At 39.6% G+C, this 21,639-nt stretch overlaps 1 protein-coding gene across 4 annotated transcripts in view; it reads right to left on the reverse strand.

Moving 5' to 3' along the window:
• The window catches only part of PLEKHA8 (pleckstrin homology domain containing A8), a 68,622-nt gene extending 47,068 nt beyond the window's left edge, over positions 1-21,554 (reverse strand). For all 4 annotated transcript variants that reach the window (XM_053609033.1, XM_053609035.1, XM_053609034.1 and 1 more), the window contains exons 1-3: positions 21,129-21,554; positions 1,620-1,736; positions 470-625 (exon numbers count right to left, since the gene is read on the reverse strand). In XM_053609033.1, the coding sequence (XP_053465008.1) occupies positions 470-625; positions 1,620-1,736; positions 21,129-21,168 (313 nt within the window). In that variant the 5' untranslated portion in view covers positions 21,169-21,554. The remainder of the gene's footprint in view (positions 1-469; positions 626-1,619; positions 1,737-21,128) is intronic.
• Between the last annotated feature and the right edge of the window lie 85 nt (positions 21,555-21,639).

Consider the following 21,639-nt stretch of genomic DNA (forward strand, 5'->3'; position numbering starts at 1 on the left):
ATTCATTCCATCCCAAAGAAAGGGAGGGAACGCAGGGCATTACTACAGAAAATCCAAGGCTTTTCTGGATTAGCTATTCACCAAATGTCAATTCTGCACTGAGTACTTAGATTATTTCATATCATCATTAATCCTCATAGTAATCCTCCTAAGGTAGGCACTATTGCCTCTTTTTAAAAGATGAAAAAACAGGCTAAGTGACCTATGCTAAGGTTACCCACAGTTAAACACAAAGCCACCATTTCAGCTCATTTGTGTCTGGCTCCAAACCCTACATTCTTTCTGCTGTGATACACCAAGAAAGAAGACCTAGATATGGACCTTAGTTTAAGTTCTACTAACCTAAGTAGCATTTGCATCATACAAAAAGCTGGCTAGGTGGTCAGGGGAAAGGGAATAAATAAGTGAACCCAGAAATGACAGTGGGTGATTCCCAAGGTTTTCAGACCAAAAGACAATCAATACTTGCCTTTCTCCTTCTGAGTCCTACTGTCTGTCAGGCAAGCCTTGGCTGACCCCAGGGCCACTAACCACCGCTGCCTCTCAGCCACACTTCTGGCCTTCAGGTAGAAATACTGTTCCCCAGGGATTATCAGGTCCATGCGTGTGTTATCTACAGAATGAACTGGGAGCAAGACAGAGAGAGGTCAAAGACATAGAAGAACCCTCTCTGGGTAGCCTCCACTCTACCAACTTCTTACGCTCTACTGGTGCTTATCACTGAAGGCTTCTTTGTAGAGAGGATGCCAGTCCTCATTACTCTTCTAATTCATACAAAATTCTGTTTATGTATCGCTCTCTAGACACTTCTGCTGGTCACGAGGGGAAACCTTGCAATTGCCTCCAAGGGATAAGACTTGGCCCCAAAAAGAATCACTTAATTTAACTTTTGGGTTAAATTGATTTTTTATCAGAAACAAGAAGGAATCTCTCTTTTAGTGTATATGTGTATGTATGTGTGTAAAGAGTGCTGTACTGAAGCTAAAGAGGCTTGCATGCCAGCAAGCAAGGGGATGTTCTTGATTTCCTTGGATTTACTGGGAAGCAACCAAGAACAAATTATTTTCCCTCTTCTACTTCCCTTGACAAATCAATCGAACCAAAAGTGTGAGAATTTCCTCAGATCCCTTTAAGAATCAAGGAAATCACACTCTCCTTTACAGGCCCCCACCTCCTACATTACCATTTAATCTGCTGTTCTTCTGAGCCACACCTTCTCAGCATGTGTCAAGATTCCAAAACAAGATTATTTCTAAGTTTGTTCAATTTATGCTTATTTTGGGGGGGGGAGGGGACTGGTGTGTACGTGTGTCCATCTTGATTTAAACACAGAAGTGTCTGATGCTACAACTTAAACTTTGCAAATAAGCCACTGGCGCCCTCAAGAGAAGGTGACTAAGGAGTGAGTAACAGCTGAGTGGTGAAGCACACTGCTCTCCTTGAAAAAGTCAACTGCAGCTTTGGGTTGTATTTGCAAGGCTTTCTTTTGGGATATAACACTATGTATCTTGGTCTACACTGGGAGAGGAGCAGAGAAAAGCATACAGAGGACAGGGCTTTTTTATTTCTGCCAGGAGACAGAAAGAAAAGTAAAACCTGCAAGTCACTTGGATTCTTACCTTGAATTTCACAGACTGCCATTTGAATGCTCCCTTTGCAACCTTTCCAGGCATCTTCAGGAGAATCGTAATAGGATAATATTCCCCCACACAGAAGGAACCATCGAGGCTGCCAACCTGAAAACAAAACCAGGAGTATCATCACAATTACTGAGGTACCTCCAGGACACAGAGATAGGGGCTAACATGGGATACTGGGTGCCAGCAAGGGAAATTCTAAGAGAAAGAGGTAGAAGACACCTGTATGTTTGATCTCATTTTTGTAAAAATTAAAAACAAACACCCACAGAGGCATATAATTTTAGTTACATAATTATAGAAGAAGTCTGGAAGGATCAGCAACAGGTGTAATGATGATTCTCTGCGACAGGATTTACAGAAATAGAAGGAGATACTACCTTTTCACCCTAATACAGTACTATGCCAACTAATAAGCCTGCATTAAAACATTCAAGGCTCAGCCATGTTCATTTCAATATCAGAGAATTACCGGGGACAAAACATACATACTATAAATATGCATCTTATCTAGTTACACACCCTGTACTCCAGTAAATAGAAGAGCCAAAGTTATTTGCTGTATTTATGCCTCTGGGCTTGACCTGGATCTTCTTCACAATATGTCTTCTCTTGACTGCTCTGCATAAGCCTTGCCAGGTCTCCTTTTAGATGCAGGTTTTGTCCTTTCTATGAAATGCAGAGCCCTTTAAGGATACATTTCTCCCATGAGACTCTTGCCAAGGGGGAGGCAGCCAGTGAGAAGGGAGAGCCCCAGGGGTTGCTCAGGTATAAATATGTGATGGGCCCTTGGGGTTTGATTCACATAAACCAAGTGGGTAAGAAACCAATCAATGTTAAAATGGCATCAATTTATTTCACTGTTAACAGGAGATTAGTAGACTTCCTGGGAACACCCCCAGCTCAAGATTACGGCACAGGAAAATGACATGTGTAATCAGAGGGATGAATGGTCAGCACTAAATCTAAGTTAAGTGGTCAGGCAAGATGTTTCACTCATCATTAACTTCTTCAGGGTCTGCTGTTCTAGAAAGCAAAACATCAGGCCCACCAGGTACTACTGTCACTCACTTCCTTAAACAAAACTGGATAAATACTGATTCAACATGCTCCAATAATATCAGAATGAAATATCCTGCCATACAACCCCTTCTCACCAAAGGTAAGCAATCTTTTCTAAAACTATCGCTTTGTTTCACTTGTTAGATTTTATACTGAAGATTTCCTCCAGAGGGACATAGAGCTTTTTGTGCATGTCAAAAGCCCTATGGCCTTATCTCCACTGTGGACACAAGTCAATTATTGGCTGGCAAACTTTCTGGAATAAACTTGTAAATTTTTATTTTAGAAGGTGATGCTTTTAGATGTTGGCTTCAAATTCTAAAGAGAGTAGATAAGACACCAATCAATGTCAAAATGGTATCACTTTTCCAGGCATCTTTAGGAGAATAATAGGATAATATTCCCCCACACAGAAGGAACCATCAAGGCTGCCAACTCAAAAACAGAACCATGAATATCATCATAATTACTGCCTGCCAAGAGTATCAGCATAATTACTGCCTAGGCTGAGGTACTCCCTAGGACAGAGCAATAGGGACTAACACAGGATACTGGCCACTTGAAGGCCAATTATTCTTGGGACAAAAATTACAACCTGGGAAACCAAATCACTCTTTAGACTATATCTTCTTGGGCAGAGAATCATTACTCTTGGAATCAGACACTACTGGTGAAGTTTCAGCCATTTGAAAGAGAGTCTGATTATTCACTGAAACAAGAATCAGTTTTTGACAACCTGAGAAATGGAGGAGGTCTTTGAAATGACTAGTCCAACCAGTTCATTTCACAGATAAGGAAACCAATCCCAGGTAGATTAATTATATGGTAACATAGGTAGTTAATATGACATAGCTGGGAAGAAAACTCATCTTTCTACACTGCCCTTCCTGGCACAAAAAACTTAAACCTCATTTCCCCCACTCCCAGAAAGCTATCTTGGTATAGAATAGTAGCATCTTTTCAGCACCATGACTTTGGTTGACTGCTCACATATCCACCATGACTTTTGTGTAGAAGACATTCAGGACATCTTCAATTGCTATATTTATAAAATGTAGAATGTATCTGTATTAGTCAATGTTCTCCAGAGAAAAAGAACCAATAGGATGTGTGTATATGTGTATATATAAAGAGATGCTTTATAAGGAATTGGCTCATGTGACCATGGAGGCTGACAAGTCCCAAGAGCTGTAGGCAGTAACTTAAGAGACCAGATAGCATAAGTTTCCATTCCTAAAGCTGGTAGGTTTAAGAACCAGGAAGAGCCAATGAAAGCCAGAAAAGAACAATACTGAAGCTGGGTAACGGTACTATGTGCTTATAACCCCAGCTACTTGGAAGGCTGAGGTGGGAGGACTGCTAGAGAACAGGAGACCAGCATGGGTAATATAACAAGATCCTGTCTGCAAAAAGAAATTATTTAAAATTTAAAAAAAAAAATTCTTTAAAAAGGAGATAAGACCAATATCCCCCTTCAAGGCAGTTAGGCAGAAGGAGCTCTTTCTTTCTAAGCCTTCTTATTCTATTCAAGTTTTTCACTGAATCCTGCCGGTATTAGGAAGGTCAACCTCCTCCTATACTTGGTCTATTGATTCAAATGTTAATCTTTTCCAGAAATAGTATCAAAGACTTGCCCCCAAAATGTTTGGCCAAATGTCTGGGCACACACAAACCGACACTTAAAATTATTACTATCATCAATTTTAAGATATACCATTATTTTAGGTAACACAGGAAAGAAAATAAGACCCCCGCCAATTAAGTTATGGCGTGGAATTGTTTCCTGATTTCAGAATTGTTGAAATGTGAAAAAATAAGTGTCTTAAAGTTGAACAAATGCACTCAATTAGTTTTATCTGACAGAAATCTGAAAAAATGTTAAATAAGCCCTTCCCCACAACAAAGCACAGCTGCAGTACTAGTTCTGAAACTGCAACAGAACTGAAATACTCTCCTTATAACAGGTTCTGTATGTATCTAGGGGAAGTTATAATTATAGAAGCGGAAATACAAATACTGCTATTTTATTCTGTAGTTTGTAACCACAGAAACTGTGATCAAGAGAAACTTTTCTTGTAACCATAAAGTTCCTGGTGTTTCAGAAGGCTTAAGATAAGAGATCACAGAAATCTCATTCCCATTAGGCAAAATTTAAATGCAGAGTGAGGGAGAATCTATATTAGTACTGAGGTACATTCCTTCACGATGTCCAGTGCTGGGAAACTGGGATATGGCCCAGGAGTGATGAACTGTAGGAGAAAAGAAGGATGAATGATAAAGAGGCCATTAATCTACTTGCTATTTTAAATTAATCTGCAGTTAACTTGGAGATGATAATATTTTCAAGGTAACAAAAGTACAGGTGGAAACTGTGGGTCTGTACTAGTCCTTGCTCCCTCAGACTACCACAAGCCTACTTTCCTATCCAACCCCCACCCTCTTTCTGCCATCCTCTTCTAAAGATGGAATGTGGTGTCATCCAAACTCCCAACCTGGAAGGATTAGACAAGATATGCAGCAGGGGTAAGAAAAGAATGGTTTAAATGCCAATTTCACACACTTTGTATTATCCTGGATTATTTCACTATAGAAAGTACCCTGAACATTTATTTTTGGCAACTCAGCATCCACCTAGCACATTTGCACTGCTTAAAACTCCTTTCTCCATACTCCATCCATGCAGTTTGGGTGGGTATGTAATTCAAGCCTAATTGGACCTTCGCATCCCCTGTCTTCAATGCCAGTTCCATAAGGGCAGGTGGCCCAACCAGAAATAATTCTGGGACTTCTGCTGGGAGTGGGAAAAGGTGAAAAGAAATAAAGACAATCTCTCTTTTTCTTTAAGATGTTTGCTTGGAGCTGCTGGCACCCACTTTGCCATTACGCGAGACTTAAACATGACTCCCACACAAAAAGAAATGGGGGAGGGGGAATTTGAAGGACAGAGGGAGAAGGAAGCAAATCTGGACGACAGTGTTTGAACCCCTCTATCAGACGATGCCATGCTTGAAAGTTAGATATCCCCTGGACTTTTCAGTTAAGTGTGCCAATAAATGTCCCTTTTTACTTCAAGCCTGTCTGAAATGGAACTTTTCTACAAATAAAAGGGCTCTAAACTATAACAAGATCATCTCACTAAATGTACAAAAAAATCACTTGATAAAATTTAACATATTTCTCCTAGCACTCTAGGAAGCCAAGGGAGGTGGATTGCTTGAGCTGGGGAGTTCGAGACCAGCCTGAGCAAGACAAGACCCTGTGTCTACTAAAAATAGAAAAACTAGCTGTAGTCCCAGCTACTTGGGAGGCTGGGGCAAAAGGATCACTTAAGCCCAAGAGTTGGAGGTTGCTGCGAGCTATTGATGCTATAGCACTTCACCCACAGTGACACAGACTTGTCTCAAAAAAAAAAAAAAAAATTAACACATTTTCATACTAAAACCATTTAAACAAGGAATAGAAAAAAACTTCTTCAACCTAATATAGGCATCTACCCCAAACCTACAGATAGCACACATAATGGTGAAAGACTGGATGCTTTCCCTCTAATGTTAGGAATAAGACAAGAATAGTTGTTCTCACCACTTCTATTAATATTGTATTTGAGGTTCTAGCCAGGGTAATTAGGCAAGAAAATGAACTAAAAGTGATCCAAATTAGACAGGAAGAAGCAAATCTACCTCTATTCACAGACATGCTCTTACATATTTAAAACAAATTAATAACAACAAAAATACACAATCCCCCACTCCTAGGAATACACTTAAAAAAAGTTAGAATAAATAGTTCAGCAAGGTGATGGGATATATGACCAATATACAAATATCACTTTTATTTCTGTACAATTGCAAAGAATAATCTGAAAATGAAACTTGGAAAACAAATTATTTATGGTAACACCAAAAAAGAATAAACTACTTAGGAATAAAACTTACACTCTGAAAACTATAAAACACAATTAAAAGAAATTAAAGATCTGAAGATCACCAATCCAAAACTGCTACCAGCTTGTTCTTTTCTCACTTAGAGAAAGTGCTTTTCTACACTTAATCACAAGCAACTGTTTACAAAATTCACTCGCTTTTTCTTTAGCTAAAAGGCTTTTCAGTTCAACAAATGTTGAACAATATGCATTTTTTCAGTGAGCACAATTTTCTTCCAAATTGCACTTACATTTGGATGTAAAATGGCATATCTCATGTTAATTTTGCAATAAAATTTCTTCCATTTTTATTTCCCAACAGCAACCACCATTTTTAAATCAAAATTTCTAAATGGAAATGTTCTTATTCCTTTGAATCCAAACCAAAAAAGTAACTGTGACTCATACCCACTCTGACTAAAAAATACTGTAGGTTCTCTTCGTTTCCCCCCAGAAGCCTTGTGACAAATAGCTCATCCAAACACACTACCATAAAAAAATTGCACTCCATTAAGTTGACACAAATTTTTTTAAATTTATTTTTAATTTATATAAAATAAAATTCATTCTTTGGGGGATAATTCTGAGTTTTGGTAAATATATAGTCATTTAATAACCACCACAGTAATAATAGTACAGAAAATGTACATTCTCCCATAATTCCTTTGTGCTATTCTTTTGTAGTCAAGTCCTTCCCTTGGCCTTTACCCTGGCCACCCAACCACGGCTGTGTTTTCATTTTAAGTTCAAAATATTAATATTTTCCAACTTTCTTAAAGATGTCCACTTTGACTCATGGGTTACTTGAAAGTATACTGTTTAATTTCCTAATATTTGGGAATTTTCACATCTTTCTGTTATTAACTTGTAGTTTAATTCTGGTAAAGACACAGAATATTCTTTTGACAAGATTTGGCAAGATTTCTAATACGGCCCAGAATATAGTCTACCTTGATGAATGTTCCGTGTGCATTTGGAAAACATGCAACATTATGCTGTTCAGTTTTTCAGTATAATCAGTGGGCTTCCTCTATCTTGGCTCAAAAATAACTAAACAACTAGTAGAATCTCCACTAAGTGAAATGTTAGCCTATTAACATCATTTTGCCTATTAACTCGTCATAGTTCCTACAGAACTTCTAGGAATAAGATGCTATGGGAAACCAGAAGTATATGATCTTACTGTTTAACAGAAAAACCAGGTTAAAAAAGGAAATATTACTACACTGTTAATTTTTAAAATCCATAAGAAATGCTGCTGTGTAGAAAGGCAGAAATGCAAGAGAAGGAGCTATTTAAATCCTCTATAGAAAAGTAAGCCAAAGGTAAAGAAAAAAGTGAAGGAAAGATGCTTTTTCATCAACCACAAAAGGAAAAATTAGTGATCCCAAGGGGGAGTAGAAATGGGAGAAATAAAAGATTATGTCCCTTAACTTCTTTCAGCTTTCAAAACCTGTAAAATTCCTGCCCTATTACAAAGTAACAAAAAACTCAATTCTTTCCCACAATCTGATTCAAGAGAAAGTAATTTATGTCAAGACAATAGAGTGAGATTAAATTTCTTGATAGGACTGATAATCTTTCTGAAGTGGTGAGTCAAGACTTAATTTATTCACCATAAATTATGGTTTCTATGTTCATAACCCCTATATATTATGGTTGTAATATACTACATATTTGCATGATACACAGATGTTAATAATGGAAATCTCTACCATTTTAAATTGAAAGAAAGCACAGCTATTGATTTAATATGACCTCTGACCTCCACAAGATTGTGGAGGCTGTGGTTTCCCGTGTCCAAGCTAGGTGCTCAGCTACACCGCATCCCATTAGAGTCTGTCCCCCTATCTCAGCTTCTATGGGTTGTGGTGGGCAGAATGCTCTAGACAGGGAAGTGGATGGCAAAGCCTTGGGTTCCTCTGCCAGGTCAAGTAAGATTTTTGCTATAGCTAGGAAAGAGGGAAGAAAGAAAAGAAATACTCATCTCTCCACTGTAATAGATAATAACCCAAGCATTATCCAAATTGCAGGCTTCTTAACTTACCATTAATTAATTCACGATGTGAAATTTTTTTTTTTTGAGCACTTATAATTTGCCAGTCTTGGAGATTTAGAGAAAAGAAGATCCCAGCCCTAAAGGAAAGAAAGTCTACTACGGAGGAAGGCCTGCAGATGGTGAGGAGACTGTAATTACAATAGATTATATCAAATTCTCTTTAGAGCTTTCTGTTAGAGACAGCTGTAAGTCACTTCTTCTGTGTGGTCTGGGCTACCAAACTGAATATTTAACTTGTTCTGGACAGTGCTTCCCTTATGTTCCACCAGGACCTTACTCAAGACAATAGTCAGGAAACCTTGGTCAAATTCATAACATCCAGCTGTGTCATCTTGAGCATGTCAATTTCTCTGGTCATTATTTTCTGATATACAAACTGAGAGATGGACTAAACTGAGTAGCTAAGGTTCCTTCCAGGCTTAACACATCATTTTTCCTCTGACTGCAATGACTCTCTTAACAGACCCAGCATCCTATCACCATCCAACCTCTAAATCTGAGGGTCACTTCTGCCCCATCCTTCGGTGTCAGTCACCAAGGTCCTCCCAGTCACCCCCATTTCTATTCTTGCCTTCAACATTCCACTGTGTCCACATTAGAGCATAGAATATGAAATTATGGAAAGGACATGTAGTCAGGCAGACTTGGCTCAAGACTTATTAGCCACGTGACTTGAGGTTACTTATCTGTGAAATAAAGAGTAAATAGCTCCCTTCTCCTTCTTCCTCATCATCTCCCTGCTATATTTCAGCCTCCCACTCCCTGATCATGTTTCAGCCAGGTTCATCTTCCTTAAACACAGCTTTCACCTGCTCTTTTTTCCTATTTGTAAACCTATCAGACTAATTTTAAATTATCAGTTTGGCTTAATAACTGAACTCCACCCTAATAACTCCGCAGTACTTCTTTCCTACTCTCAGAAAATGATTCTTTTTTAGTCCTACTGGTTTCCTTATTAAGGGTCCCTAGTGCACAGTTCTCCCCACCTTTCCCCATACCAATTCTACCAACCCTTCAGTCCTACCTTTTCCATGAAGTTTTCCTTGACACCTGCTGAAAGGGGACTCTTTACACTTTTTTTTTTTTTTTTTTGTGAGACATGGTCTCACTCTATTTCCCAGGCTAAAGTGCAGTGGCAACATCATAGCTCACTACAACCTCAACCGCCTAGCTCAAACAATCCTTCTGCCTCAGGCTCCCGAGTACCTGGGACTACAGGCACGTGCCAACATACCCAGATAATTTTTAAATTTTTTGTAGACATGGGGTGTCACTATGTTGCCCAGATTGGTCTCATACTCCTGGCCTCAAGTGATCCTCCTGCCTCAGCCTCCCAAAATGCTGGGATTACAGGAGTTAGCCACTGCACTCAGCCATTTTTACATTTTTCTTGACAAAGGTATGCTGTCTACTTTGGCTAGTTGCATACCTTCCTCTCTTTCTTTTCTCCTTATTTTTGGCCTCAAAAGTTGAAGAGCTGGTCTCCACCAAAATCATGTATATTAGCCACCAGAGGGAGAAAAGCAATAGGACCTCTGGTATATCAACCTGGAAGACTGCAGATTTTAGCATTCCTACCTGTCAAGGGTACTCAAAATTTGCATTTAAAATCCCAGACAGTAATAGTAATACCTAACTACCCATAGGGACCAGGTACATGAAATGTGGTTCTAAGCCTTGTCAAGTCACAACTTCAGAGCAAACACTTGAAAGCTCCAAGGCCAAAATGATACCCCTTAGCTGGAAGTGCATTTTCACAATTCAAAAGGGTTTCCACTACACTATAACCTATAAAATCTCCTTGAGAACAAGGATCATGTCTTACAAAAACATCCCAAACACCCACATAGGGTCTGATAAGAAGGTAGTGTTCAGTAACTATGTCTTGAATGAATGAATGTATAAGGGCTATCAGACAATGGTAAAAGTACATTGTTGAAACTATTCCTCTATTCCTAGTATTTAAAAACCAAGACAGAGCCATCCTTGTTTTGAACTAAATAGGAACGATTCTATCTCAAGCAAGTTATATTATGCTTCCTTTGATGTGATAGAAATACTGAGAAAGGTCAGCCTTCTTTCTGACAAGTGCTCTAGGAGGATTATCTATTTTCCCTCTCTCAGTACTGCCACAGACTCCACAAGCCCACCTGAAAACGTATTCAGGGAGAGATTCCCAAGCATCATGGTATTTTTTTGGATATGCCCTCCCCATGTCTCATTTATCTGTGTCTAACAATATCTCCACAGCCTGTTTTACTGTCAGTCTTAAATTATTCCCTAATAGAATTTAACTGGCTTTTGCTCAACCTAAACAAGATGAAAGTAGTGGTAAACCAGAAGTGGTAAAGATTAAACACTGAAAGTACAGTCCCAGAACAATGGTCCCTAGACTTTTTCAGTCTACAGACCATTTCAATGAGGTAATACTCCATGGATCACTCCCAACATTTCCAACCACATCAACATCAGAAGCAGTGGGAAGATCAGTGCCATTTTTGATGGGGTGTCAAAGAGGCAATGGTATTAATATAACATTGCTCGAGTTCCTTAACAAATTATTAATTTTTGCTGGAAGAAAAAGAACAGACTAATGATATACAGAATTACACAATTTGCAATCATCATTCACCCAAAAGGGGCCACAAAACTGTAGAGTCAATTCCAAAAAATTGATAATTTATTTGAATCTTTTCCTTTATAATTTACACCCCTCTGACGTTCAAAAGGCGAACCTAAAAAATTTAGGACACATATATTCTGAGAAGCCACGAGGAGCCACACTATACACACAGAGAGCTGAAAACACACAGACTGAATTTTCCAGGCATCATTAATCAAAACAGTCACCCAGTTAACCTATCCTCAAGTGAAATACATACCAAGCAGGTTCATATATATTATCCATTTTACAGACAGTGCCTGTAGTTCAGTCAGCAGAGTACCGGCCACATACACCTAGGGCAGCAGTTCTGAACCCAGCCTGGGCCTGCTAAGCAATAATGACAACTGCAACCAAAAAACAGCCGGGCATTGTGGTGGGTGCCTGTAGTCTCAGCTACTTGTGAGGACGATGCAAGGGAATCACTTGAGCCCAAGAATTTGAGGTTGCTATGAGCTGTGATGCTATGGCACTCTACCCAGGGCGACAGCTTGAGACTCTACCTCAAAAAAAGAAAAAGAAATTATCCATTTTACCTTAACAAATCTAATGATGGCTATCATTATTATTGTCATTTTAAAACTGAGGCTTGGTAAGATTAAGAGACTTGCTCAAAGTATCAGCACTACTAAGTTATGGAACAGAGGTCCAAACTCAAGGTTTCTGACTCAAATCTTTTACATTTAAGCATTCAAATGTACTAGTGACTCTGTCACTGAAGCAATGAATCATATAGATAAAGAGTTGACCATTAGAACCAAAGGAAAGAGACAACTATAAGAATGGGAAAAGATCTTTGCACATTATCAATTGGACAAAAGCTTGATAACTAGAATCTACAGAGAACTCACATTAAGCAACAACAAAAAACAGCCAATAATCCTTTATATAATGGGCAAGTGAGATGAACAGAACCTTCTCTAAAGAAGACAAATGAATGGCTAACATATGAAAAAATGATCATTGTCACTAATTATCAGAGAAATGCAAATCAAAATCACCCTGAGATGTAACCTAACCCCAGTTAGAACGGCCCACATCACAAAGTCTCAAAACTGAAGATGCTGGCATGGATGTGGAAAGAAGAGAATACTTTTACACTGCTGGTGGGACTGTAAACTAATACAAGCTTTTTGGAAGGAAGTATGGAGAAACCTCAAAGCACTCAAGCTAGACCTCCCATTTGATCCTGCAGTCCCATTACTGGGACTCTACCCAGAAGAAAAAAAAATCCTTCTATCATAAGGACACTTGCACTAGACAGTTTACTGCAGCTCTATTTACAATTGCCAAACTGTGGAAACAACCTAAATGCCCACCAACCCAGGAATGGATTAATTAGCTGTGGTATATGTATACCATGGAATACTATTCAGCCACTAAAAAAGATGTTGACTTTTACATCTTTTGTATTAACCTGAATGGAGGTGTAACACATCCTTCTTTGTTTTTTTTTTTTGGACTTGTGACGTCTTTTATTGCCTTTTTTTATTATTATTATTAAATCATAGCTGTGTACATCAATGTGATCATGGGGCACCATGCACTGGTTTTATTGAAAGTTTCACACATTTTCATCACACTGGTTAACATAGCCTTCCTGGCATTTTCTTACTTATTGTGTTAAGACGTTTACATTACACATTTACTAAGTTTCACATGTACCCTTGTAAGATGCACAGCATGTGTAATCCAATCCCACCAATCACCCTCTCTCGCCCACATCCTCCCTCCCTTCCTTCCCTCTCCCCCTTCCCTCTATTCTTAGGTTATAACTGGGTTATAGCTTTCATGTGAAAGCCATAAATTAGTTTCATAGTAGGGCTGAGAACACTGGATACTTTTGCTTCCATTCTTGAGATACTTTACTGAGAAGAATATGTTCCAACTCTATCCATGTAAACATGAAAGAGGTAAAGTCTCCATCTTTCTTTAAGGCTGCATAATATTCCTTGGTGTACATATACCACAATTTATTGATCCATTCGTGGATCGATGGGCACTTGGGCTTTTTCCATGACTTAGCAATTATGAATTGGGCTGCAATAAACATTCTGGTACAAATATCTTTTGTTATGATGAGATTTTTGGTCTTCTGGGTATATACCTAGTAGAGGAATTATAGGATTGAATGGCAGATCTATTTTTAGATCTCTAAGTGTTCTCCAAACATCTTTCCAAAAGGAATGTATTAATTTGCATTCCCACCAGCAGTGTAGAAGTGTTCCCTTTTCTCCACATCCACGCCAACATCTCTGGTCTTGGGATTTTGTGATATGGGCTAATCTTACTGGAGTTAGATGATATCTCAAAGTAGTTTTGATTTGCATTTCTCTGATGATAAAGGATGATGAGCATTTTTTCATATGTCTGTAGGCCATGTGCCTGTCTTCTTCAGAGAAGTTTCTCTTCAAGTCCCTTGCCCAGCCTGCGATGGGATCACTTGTTCTTTTCTTGCTTATATGTTTGAGTTCTCTGTGGATTCTTGTTATTATACCTTTGTCAGAGACATAACCTGCAAATATCTTCTCCCATTCTGAGGGCTGTTTGCTTGCTTTACTTACTGTGTTCTTGGCTGTGCAGAAGCTTTTTAGTTTGATCAGGTTCCAGTAGTGTATTTTTGAAGCTGCTTCAATTGCCCAGGGAGTCCTCCTCATAAAATACTCACCCAGACCTATTTCTTCAAGGGTTTTCCCTGCACTCTCTTCTAGTATTTTTATAGTTTCATGTCCTAAGTTTAAATCTTTAATCCAGTGAAAGTCTATCTTAGTTAATGATGAAAAGTGTGGGTCCAGTTTCAGTCTTCTACAGGTTACCAGCCAATTCACCCAGCACCATTTGTTAAATAGGGAATCTTTTCCCCACTGAATGTTTTTAATTGGCTTGTCAAAGATCAAATAACAGTAAGTAGCTGGATTCATCTCTTGGTTTTCTATTCTGTTCCAGACATCTACTTCTCTGTTTTTGTGCCAGTACCATGCTATTTTGATCACTATCGATTTATAGTATAGTCTGAGGTCTGGTAGCATGATTCCTCCTGCTTTGTTTTTATTTCTGAGTAATGTCTTGGCTATTCGAGGTTTTTTCTGATTCCATATAAAACGAAGTATTATTTTTTCAAGATCTTTAAACTATGACAGTGGAGCTTTAATAGGGATTGCATTAAAATTGTATATTGCTTTGGGTAGTATGGACATTTTAACAATGTTGATACTTCCCAGCCATGAGCATGGTATGTTTTTCCATTTGTTAACATTTTCAGCTATTTTTTTTCTTAGAGTTTCATGGTTCTCTTTATAGAGATCTTTCACATCCTTTGTCAGATAAACTCCAAAATATTTCATCTTCTTTGGCACTATTGTGAATGGAACAGAGTCCTTAACTGTTAGTTCAGTTTGACTATTGTTGGTATACATAAAGGCTACCAATTTATGAATGTTGATTTTGTAACCTGAGATGCTGCTGTATTCCTTGATCACTTCTAAGAGTTTTTTACTAGAATCCTTGGTGTTTTCCAGCTATACAATCATATAATCTGTGAAGAGCGAAAGTTTGATCTCTTCTGACTCTATATGGATACCCTTGATCGCCTTTTCTTCCCTAATTGTGGTGGCTAAAACTTCCATTATAATGTTAAAGAGCAGTGGAGACAATGGGCAGCCTTGTCTGGTTCCTGATCTGAGTGGAAATGATTTCAATTTAACTCCATTCAATACGATATTGGCTGTGGGTTTGCTGTAGATGGCTTCTATCAGTTTAAGAAATGTCCCTTCTATACCAATTTTCTTAAGTGTTCTGATCATGAAGGGATGCTGGATATTATCAAAAGCTTTTTCTGCATCAATTGAGAGAATCATATGGTCTTTGTTTTTTAATTTGTTTATGTGCTGAATTATACTTATAGATTTACGTATATTGAACCAGCCTTGAGACCCTGGGACAAAACCGACTTGGTCATGATGTATAATCTATTTGATGTGTTGCTGGATTCTGTTTGTTAAGATCTTGTTGAATATTTTTGCATCTATATTCATTAGTAATATTGGTCTATAATTTTCTTTTATTGTTGGGTCTTTTCCTGGTTTGGGGATCAGGGTGATGTTTTCTTCATAGAACGGAACACATTCTTCTTAGGAAAGCATCACCAGAATGGAGAAGCAAGAATCCAATGTACCCAATTCTGATATGAGGACAATTGATGCTGGTACATGGCAGTGGGTGGAGGAATGGAGGATTAGTGAGAGGGAAGGAGGGAGGGGGATGTGGGGTCACGGTGCGTGACACACCTCTTGGGGATGGGACACAATCATAAGAGGGACTTTACCTAACAAAAAAAAAGAGTTGACCTTTAGACATCTACATGCAAAAATATGAAGTTGTAGCCCTACTTTACATCATATACAAAAATTAATTCAAAATGGATGAGACCTAAATGAAAGCTCTGAAACCGATTTTTTAAAAAGTGTTTATTACTTTAGGTTTGGTGATGGTTTCTTAAAATGACAATAAAAGAATAAGCAAAATTTGATAAATTGGACTACATAAAAATTTAAAATTTTTGTGATACAAGTGATACTACCAAAAAAAATGAAAATAGCCGAAAGAAATATTTACAAATCATGTATCTGATAAGAAACTTACCAGAATAAAGAACTTCTATAACCCAATTAAAACAAACCCCAATAAACAAATGGACAAAGGATGAGAACAGACATTTCTCTAAACTATATAGATTAAGTGGCTAATAAGCACATGAAAAGATGATCAATGTTATTAATCAGGGAAATATTAATATAAATCTAAGTCATGAGATACTACTTCATACCCACTAGAAGAGGTATAATCAAAAAGACAGACAAGACCTTCTTTGATTGCTGATAAGAATGTAAAATAAAATGGTGCAGCCACTTTGGAAAACAATTCTTCAGTTTCCCAAACTGTTAAACAAAAGAGATGTAATATGATCCAGCAATTCCATTCTTATGTATATATCCAAGAGAAATTTAAACATGCTCATACAAAAACTTGTACACAAGTGTTCACAGTAGCTCTTATTTATAATAATAATATAAAAAGGAACAACTTGCATGTCTATCAACTGAAGAATGGATAAAGAAAATGTGGTATTTCCATACAATGGAATATTATTTGGCCATAAAAAGAAAAGAAATTCTGATACATGCTTATGGATAAACCAAAAGACCATTATGCTAAGGAAAAGAAGCCTGTCACAAAAGACCACATATTGTATGATTCTATTTATATGAAATATTTAGAAAAGGCAAATCTATGCACAGATTAATGGCTGCCAAGATGAGGGCTGAGTGCGAGAGTGCTAATGGGTACTGGATTTCTTTCTGGGATAATAAAAACATTCTAAAATCAACTGTGATAATGGTTTATACTCTGTATATATACTAAAACTACTTACTTGTACATTTAATCTTAAATTTTTTTTTTCTTTGAGACAGAGCCTCACTGTCATCCTGGGTAGTGTGCCGTGGCGTCATAACTCACAGCAACCTCAAACACGGGGCTCAAACCATCCTCTTGCCTCAGCCTCCTGAGTAGCTGGGAATACCAGCACCTGCCACAATGTCTAGCTAGATTTTCTATTTTTTAGGAGAGATGGAGTCTCACTCTTGCTCAGGCTGGTCTCGAACTCCTGAGCTCAAGCAATCCACCTGCCTCAGCCTCCCAGAGTACTAGTATAGGCGTGAACCACCGCATCCAGCTTACTTGTACATTTTGAGCAGATAGATTTTATAGCACATGAATCATTATCTCAATAAAGATATTAAAACTGGTTGACCAGTGAACCTTTTTTCATGTAAGACCATGAATAATGCTCTGGATCACTCATATGAATTCCAGATGTCTTCCTGCCCTGTTTACACAGCACAAACCTACAGGGCAAGAGTCACCTTCTTCCACCTGGAAGGAAATAAAATTATGGCACCTCCTCACTGACAACCGTCTGGCCTGCATGATGATGTAGGCTTTTGTTATTTTTGGAATGCACAGCTGCAATGTGCTAGTGACCTACCCTACTGGAGAGACCCAAGAAGCCTACAGCTGGCCAAAGATTGTAATTACTGAGTGGGCAAAAATAGGAGCTAAAACTGCAAAGTAGAAAAGCACAGCTCAGAAAATCTCCTTATGGCAAAACATATACACAAAACACTGGGCACACAAAGCCTTCTTCACTCCTGAATTCCTCTCCACTTCCCACCCCCAAACAGAGTCTGCTATTCTAGGTAAAACATACTTTAAATATAGGTACATTACAAATCAGCTAGAATTATATAATGATCAAGCAGGAAGAACCTGTAAAAGTGTTATGTAATGGAGCACTGTCTCTGGAGCCATTTAGTAACCATGTGATCTTGGCAACTTCACCTCTCTGTATCTCAATGTCTTCATCTGGGAAATGAGGATAATTAATAAAGGCAAGAGTTTCTCAAAAATGCTGCAAAGATTACATGAGTTAATCCATCTAAAATATGTAGAATGAAAAAAAAGAATCAAAAAATTGTGCCTGGCACACTGTAAGTACTAATAAATTTTTTAATATTATAATTATAAACTGGTAAATTCCATTATTTTTATAGAGGAAGACACTAAAGCTCAGAATGGCAAAATGACTCTGCAGTTGGCAATGACAGAGCTGGAATCAGACTTCAGGTCTCTGACCCCTGAACCAGTGTTCCAGAGTACGAATGTTTAAATCTGCTTGTACAATACTCTTTAACTTTTAGGTCATGAAAGATAGAAATAAACATATAATGCCTAGCATTATGTTTCATACAATATGGGTGTCAATAAAATGTTTAATTTGTTCTCTTTCATCTCAAATTTAATCTTCTAATATCTGCAAAGAAGTTTTGACATTAAATCCCAGAATATCCAACATTCTATTCCTCAAGGCAGGATGGCTAAGGACTGAAGAAAACATACGTAAGTTCAGTCTGTTTTCTTTTTTCCATTTTTTACTGAGAGTGTAAGTTACACAAGTATGCCTAGCAATTGAGGGAAAAAAGATTTTTCTTCCTTTCTCTTTTCTACATGTTAGAGAGTATATTTATACAAGCAATTTAGATACTACTCATAGGGTCTGATGATGGCTCCAACTTTCAGTAATTGATACCTGTCCCTCAAATTCAAGAGGCAAGAGAAGTTCACACATAGTATTTGATAAAATACAGTAATTGCAGTAGGTCACAAAGATACGACAAAAAAACTTTTCTACAGTACACTACAATCAGAGTAAGCTTTTAAATAAGTTCATCATTTCTCTTTCTTCCACAGATACCTAATCGCATGCGCACACATACACATCATGGTGTTTACAATATTCTTTGAGGCCTTGCACACACTCCCGCATCTTTGTTGAAGCCTCACTCTTTTCAGCTATCCAGCCAAATGGGTCCTCTTTTTTTCTTCAAATTCACCAATCTCTATTCTGCTTTGGGCCCTTCACACTGGCATGTCCTGTACCCAAAAAAGTTCTTCCTTACTTCTCCTCTGCCTTGGCCTCCCCATCTAACTAGCTTGATATATCCTTCAGGCTCTGCTTAAATATTTTCCCCAAAGAAGTCTTTCCCCACAACTCAGACTAGACTTCCTTACCCTCTAATCACACACAACTGGAACATGCTTCTAACCATTTATTCAATTATTATCTTTCTTCCCCACCAGAAGAAATAATCCTCACACACTGGGAGGCCAAGACAAGAGAATCGCTTGAGCCCAAGAGTTTGAGGTTGCTGTGAGCTCTGACACCACAGCACTCTACCGAGGGCAACAAAGTGAAACTCTGTCTCAAATAAATAAATAAATAAATAAATAAATGGATAAACTACACAGCGGCACACATTATGTATTCCCTTTGGAGAAAAATTCAGAAAAACAAAAATTTGGGATGAGATATATGTTTTAAAGTTATTATATACAAAACCACAAGAAAAAAATGTTACTTTAAAAAATAAGCTTTAGAAGAAGAAAAAGTAGCTTGTCATTAACACAAATGCTCTTTTGGGAGACTCACTCCCAAAGAAGGGTTGCGGGTGGACGAAACAAAAGTGAGTGTGATCTTCCCAGGCTATTACCTTTTCTTTCCAAAGTAAATTTATCTCCTAATGGAAGAGAATGTGCTGAACTATAAATCTAACTACATCTGGAAAAGTACCCAGTGTGTGATGGGCTCCTATGAACAGGATGCTCAAAACAGGAGGCATGTGGATCAAGGGAACAAATTACACAATGAGCTTAGAGAGACCTTGGAAGGAAAACTGTCTGGTCAAGCCTTCTCCTTGTAGGTAGATAGAGCATTAAACAGTTTCTGGCATTTATCAAACCAAAGCCCAGCTTGAGTTTTACACATCTAATTGCTGACATCACTGAAGGTCCCTGAAGCAAAGACCAAGTTTTCTAAAGGAAACACCTCTCCCATTCAGTCTCTACTAGTGATTAAAGAAAAAAATAAACAGGAGCACTTGCTACTAACTACACTATGCAAAAGGAAAAGATTCTGAGTAAATCCAACAGGGGCACTATTTGCTCTGCTGTGTGACCTCCTTAAAGACATTATGCCAACAGATCTTTCCAGATACACTCACCCTAAAACACTCAGGGTATTACTCCACTCCACCCTTTAAAAAAACTGTCCCACAAAAAAGGGTTGAGAAAATATCCTTCCCCCACGCTAAGAAAAACTGGAAACATTTCTGGTTTCAAACATATAGCCATTAACATTTTAAATACCTAGTCCATTATCCTTTTTTGCGGGGGCGGGGGACAGTATCACTCAGTCGCCCTGGAGTTGAGTGCTCTGGCATCACACCTCACAGCAACCTCAAACTCTTGGGTTCAAGTGATTCTCTCGCCTCAGCCTCCCGAGTAGCTGGGACTACAAGCACCCGCCACTCCTGGCTATGCTCAGGCTGGTCTCGAACTACTGAGCCTCAAGCAATCCGCCTGCCTCGGCCTCCCAGACTGCTAGGATTGCAGGCGTGATCCTCAATAAAATCTTAATTTCCAAAAAAACAGTGCCTAGCCAGTTTCCAGCATACAGTAGGCTTTTATTAAATACTGGTTGCACAGATGCAAAAATGCATGTTCTGAATGATCTCCACCGCTGAAGAACAGGTATAACCTTCTTAAGATATGCAGCTTTTACTTCCACAAATTGGAAAAGGCAGGGCAAGGAAACAGTTGCTAGTATTTGCATTCATTTTACAGTAATTTCTGAGTCTGTAAAACAAAAAGGAATGCTCAGTGAAGAAATCAAAAATCTTGTGGATGCTTTGGAGCTTTGTGATGGTATGCACGCAGATGAGTGAAGGCGACAAAGCGAAAGTGTTTGCAATGGGAACTCTGATAAAGGATCGTTCACCCCTGGAATACCAGGTCGTGCTGGCATTCATTTGAAATCTTCCCACCCAGCTGCAGGCAGGCGTGACTGGCTCTCGCCAGAATTCGAGGGACTCTCAGAGGATCCCCACAGGGGGGCGTCAGCGCTTTCCTACCGCTGATGTCGGGGCACTGTGCCTTTCAAGTCACCCCAAATCTTTGCTTTCCTTGACTGCTCTCAACCTCAAGAGGAGGCAGGGTCCGCAAGGCAGGGGTGACAGAGTCCTGTGAGAGAACTGCATTAGGACATATTCCCGGTCTGCGCCGGCCCCCCGGTCTCGGGAGGGACAGTGACCCCGACCTCCCAGGAAGCGCGTCCCGACGCCGCCCTCCGGCGGTTCAGACAAAGGCCCGGCCCCAGGAGCGCCCACTCACCGCTCAAATAGTTGGTCCACTTGTACAGCACCCCCTCCATGGCTCCCACAGCCCCCTGGCCCCCGCCGCGTCCGGGCCGCGTGCCCACGCCTGCCCGCCCCTCACTGCCCTAGGGCTCAGGAGACTAGGAGCACCGGAGGCAGGGCCATCGCCCGGTCCCAGACGCCCACTGCAGGCGCCCGGGCCCGGAGCTGGGACGCCCGGCCCGCCTCACATCCTCGGCGCGGGGGCGGGGTCACTGCGCCGGCCTCGGTGCGGGAAGCCTCAGCCAGCCGGTGGGCCCGCGCGGCGGGGCCCGGCACACCGTGCACAGGAGGCCGAGGCACAGGGTGGGCCCGAGGGGCAGCGAAGCCTCCAAAGCGCGGCGAGCCAGGCAGCGGGTCACGGGCGGTGCCACCACGCGATACCCGAGCCCGCGACCCGGGAAACCCGAATGCGCTCGCGCATGCCCAGTGCGTCTCGCTCGCGCCGGTTCCCAAAATCCGGCCCGGAATTTCCTGGCTGCCGGGCT

This window comes from Nycticebus coucang, chromosome 11 (assembly GCF_027406575.1).
Source record: "Nycticebus coucang isolate mNycCou1 chromosome 11, mNycCou1.pri, whole genome shotgun sequence".
Taxonomy (NCBI): domain Eukaryota; kingdom Metazoa; phylum Chordata; class Mammalia; order Primates; family Lorisidae; genus Nycticebus; species Nycticebus coucang.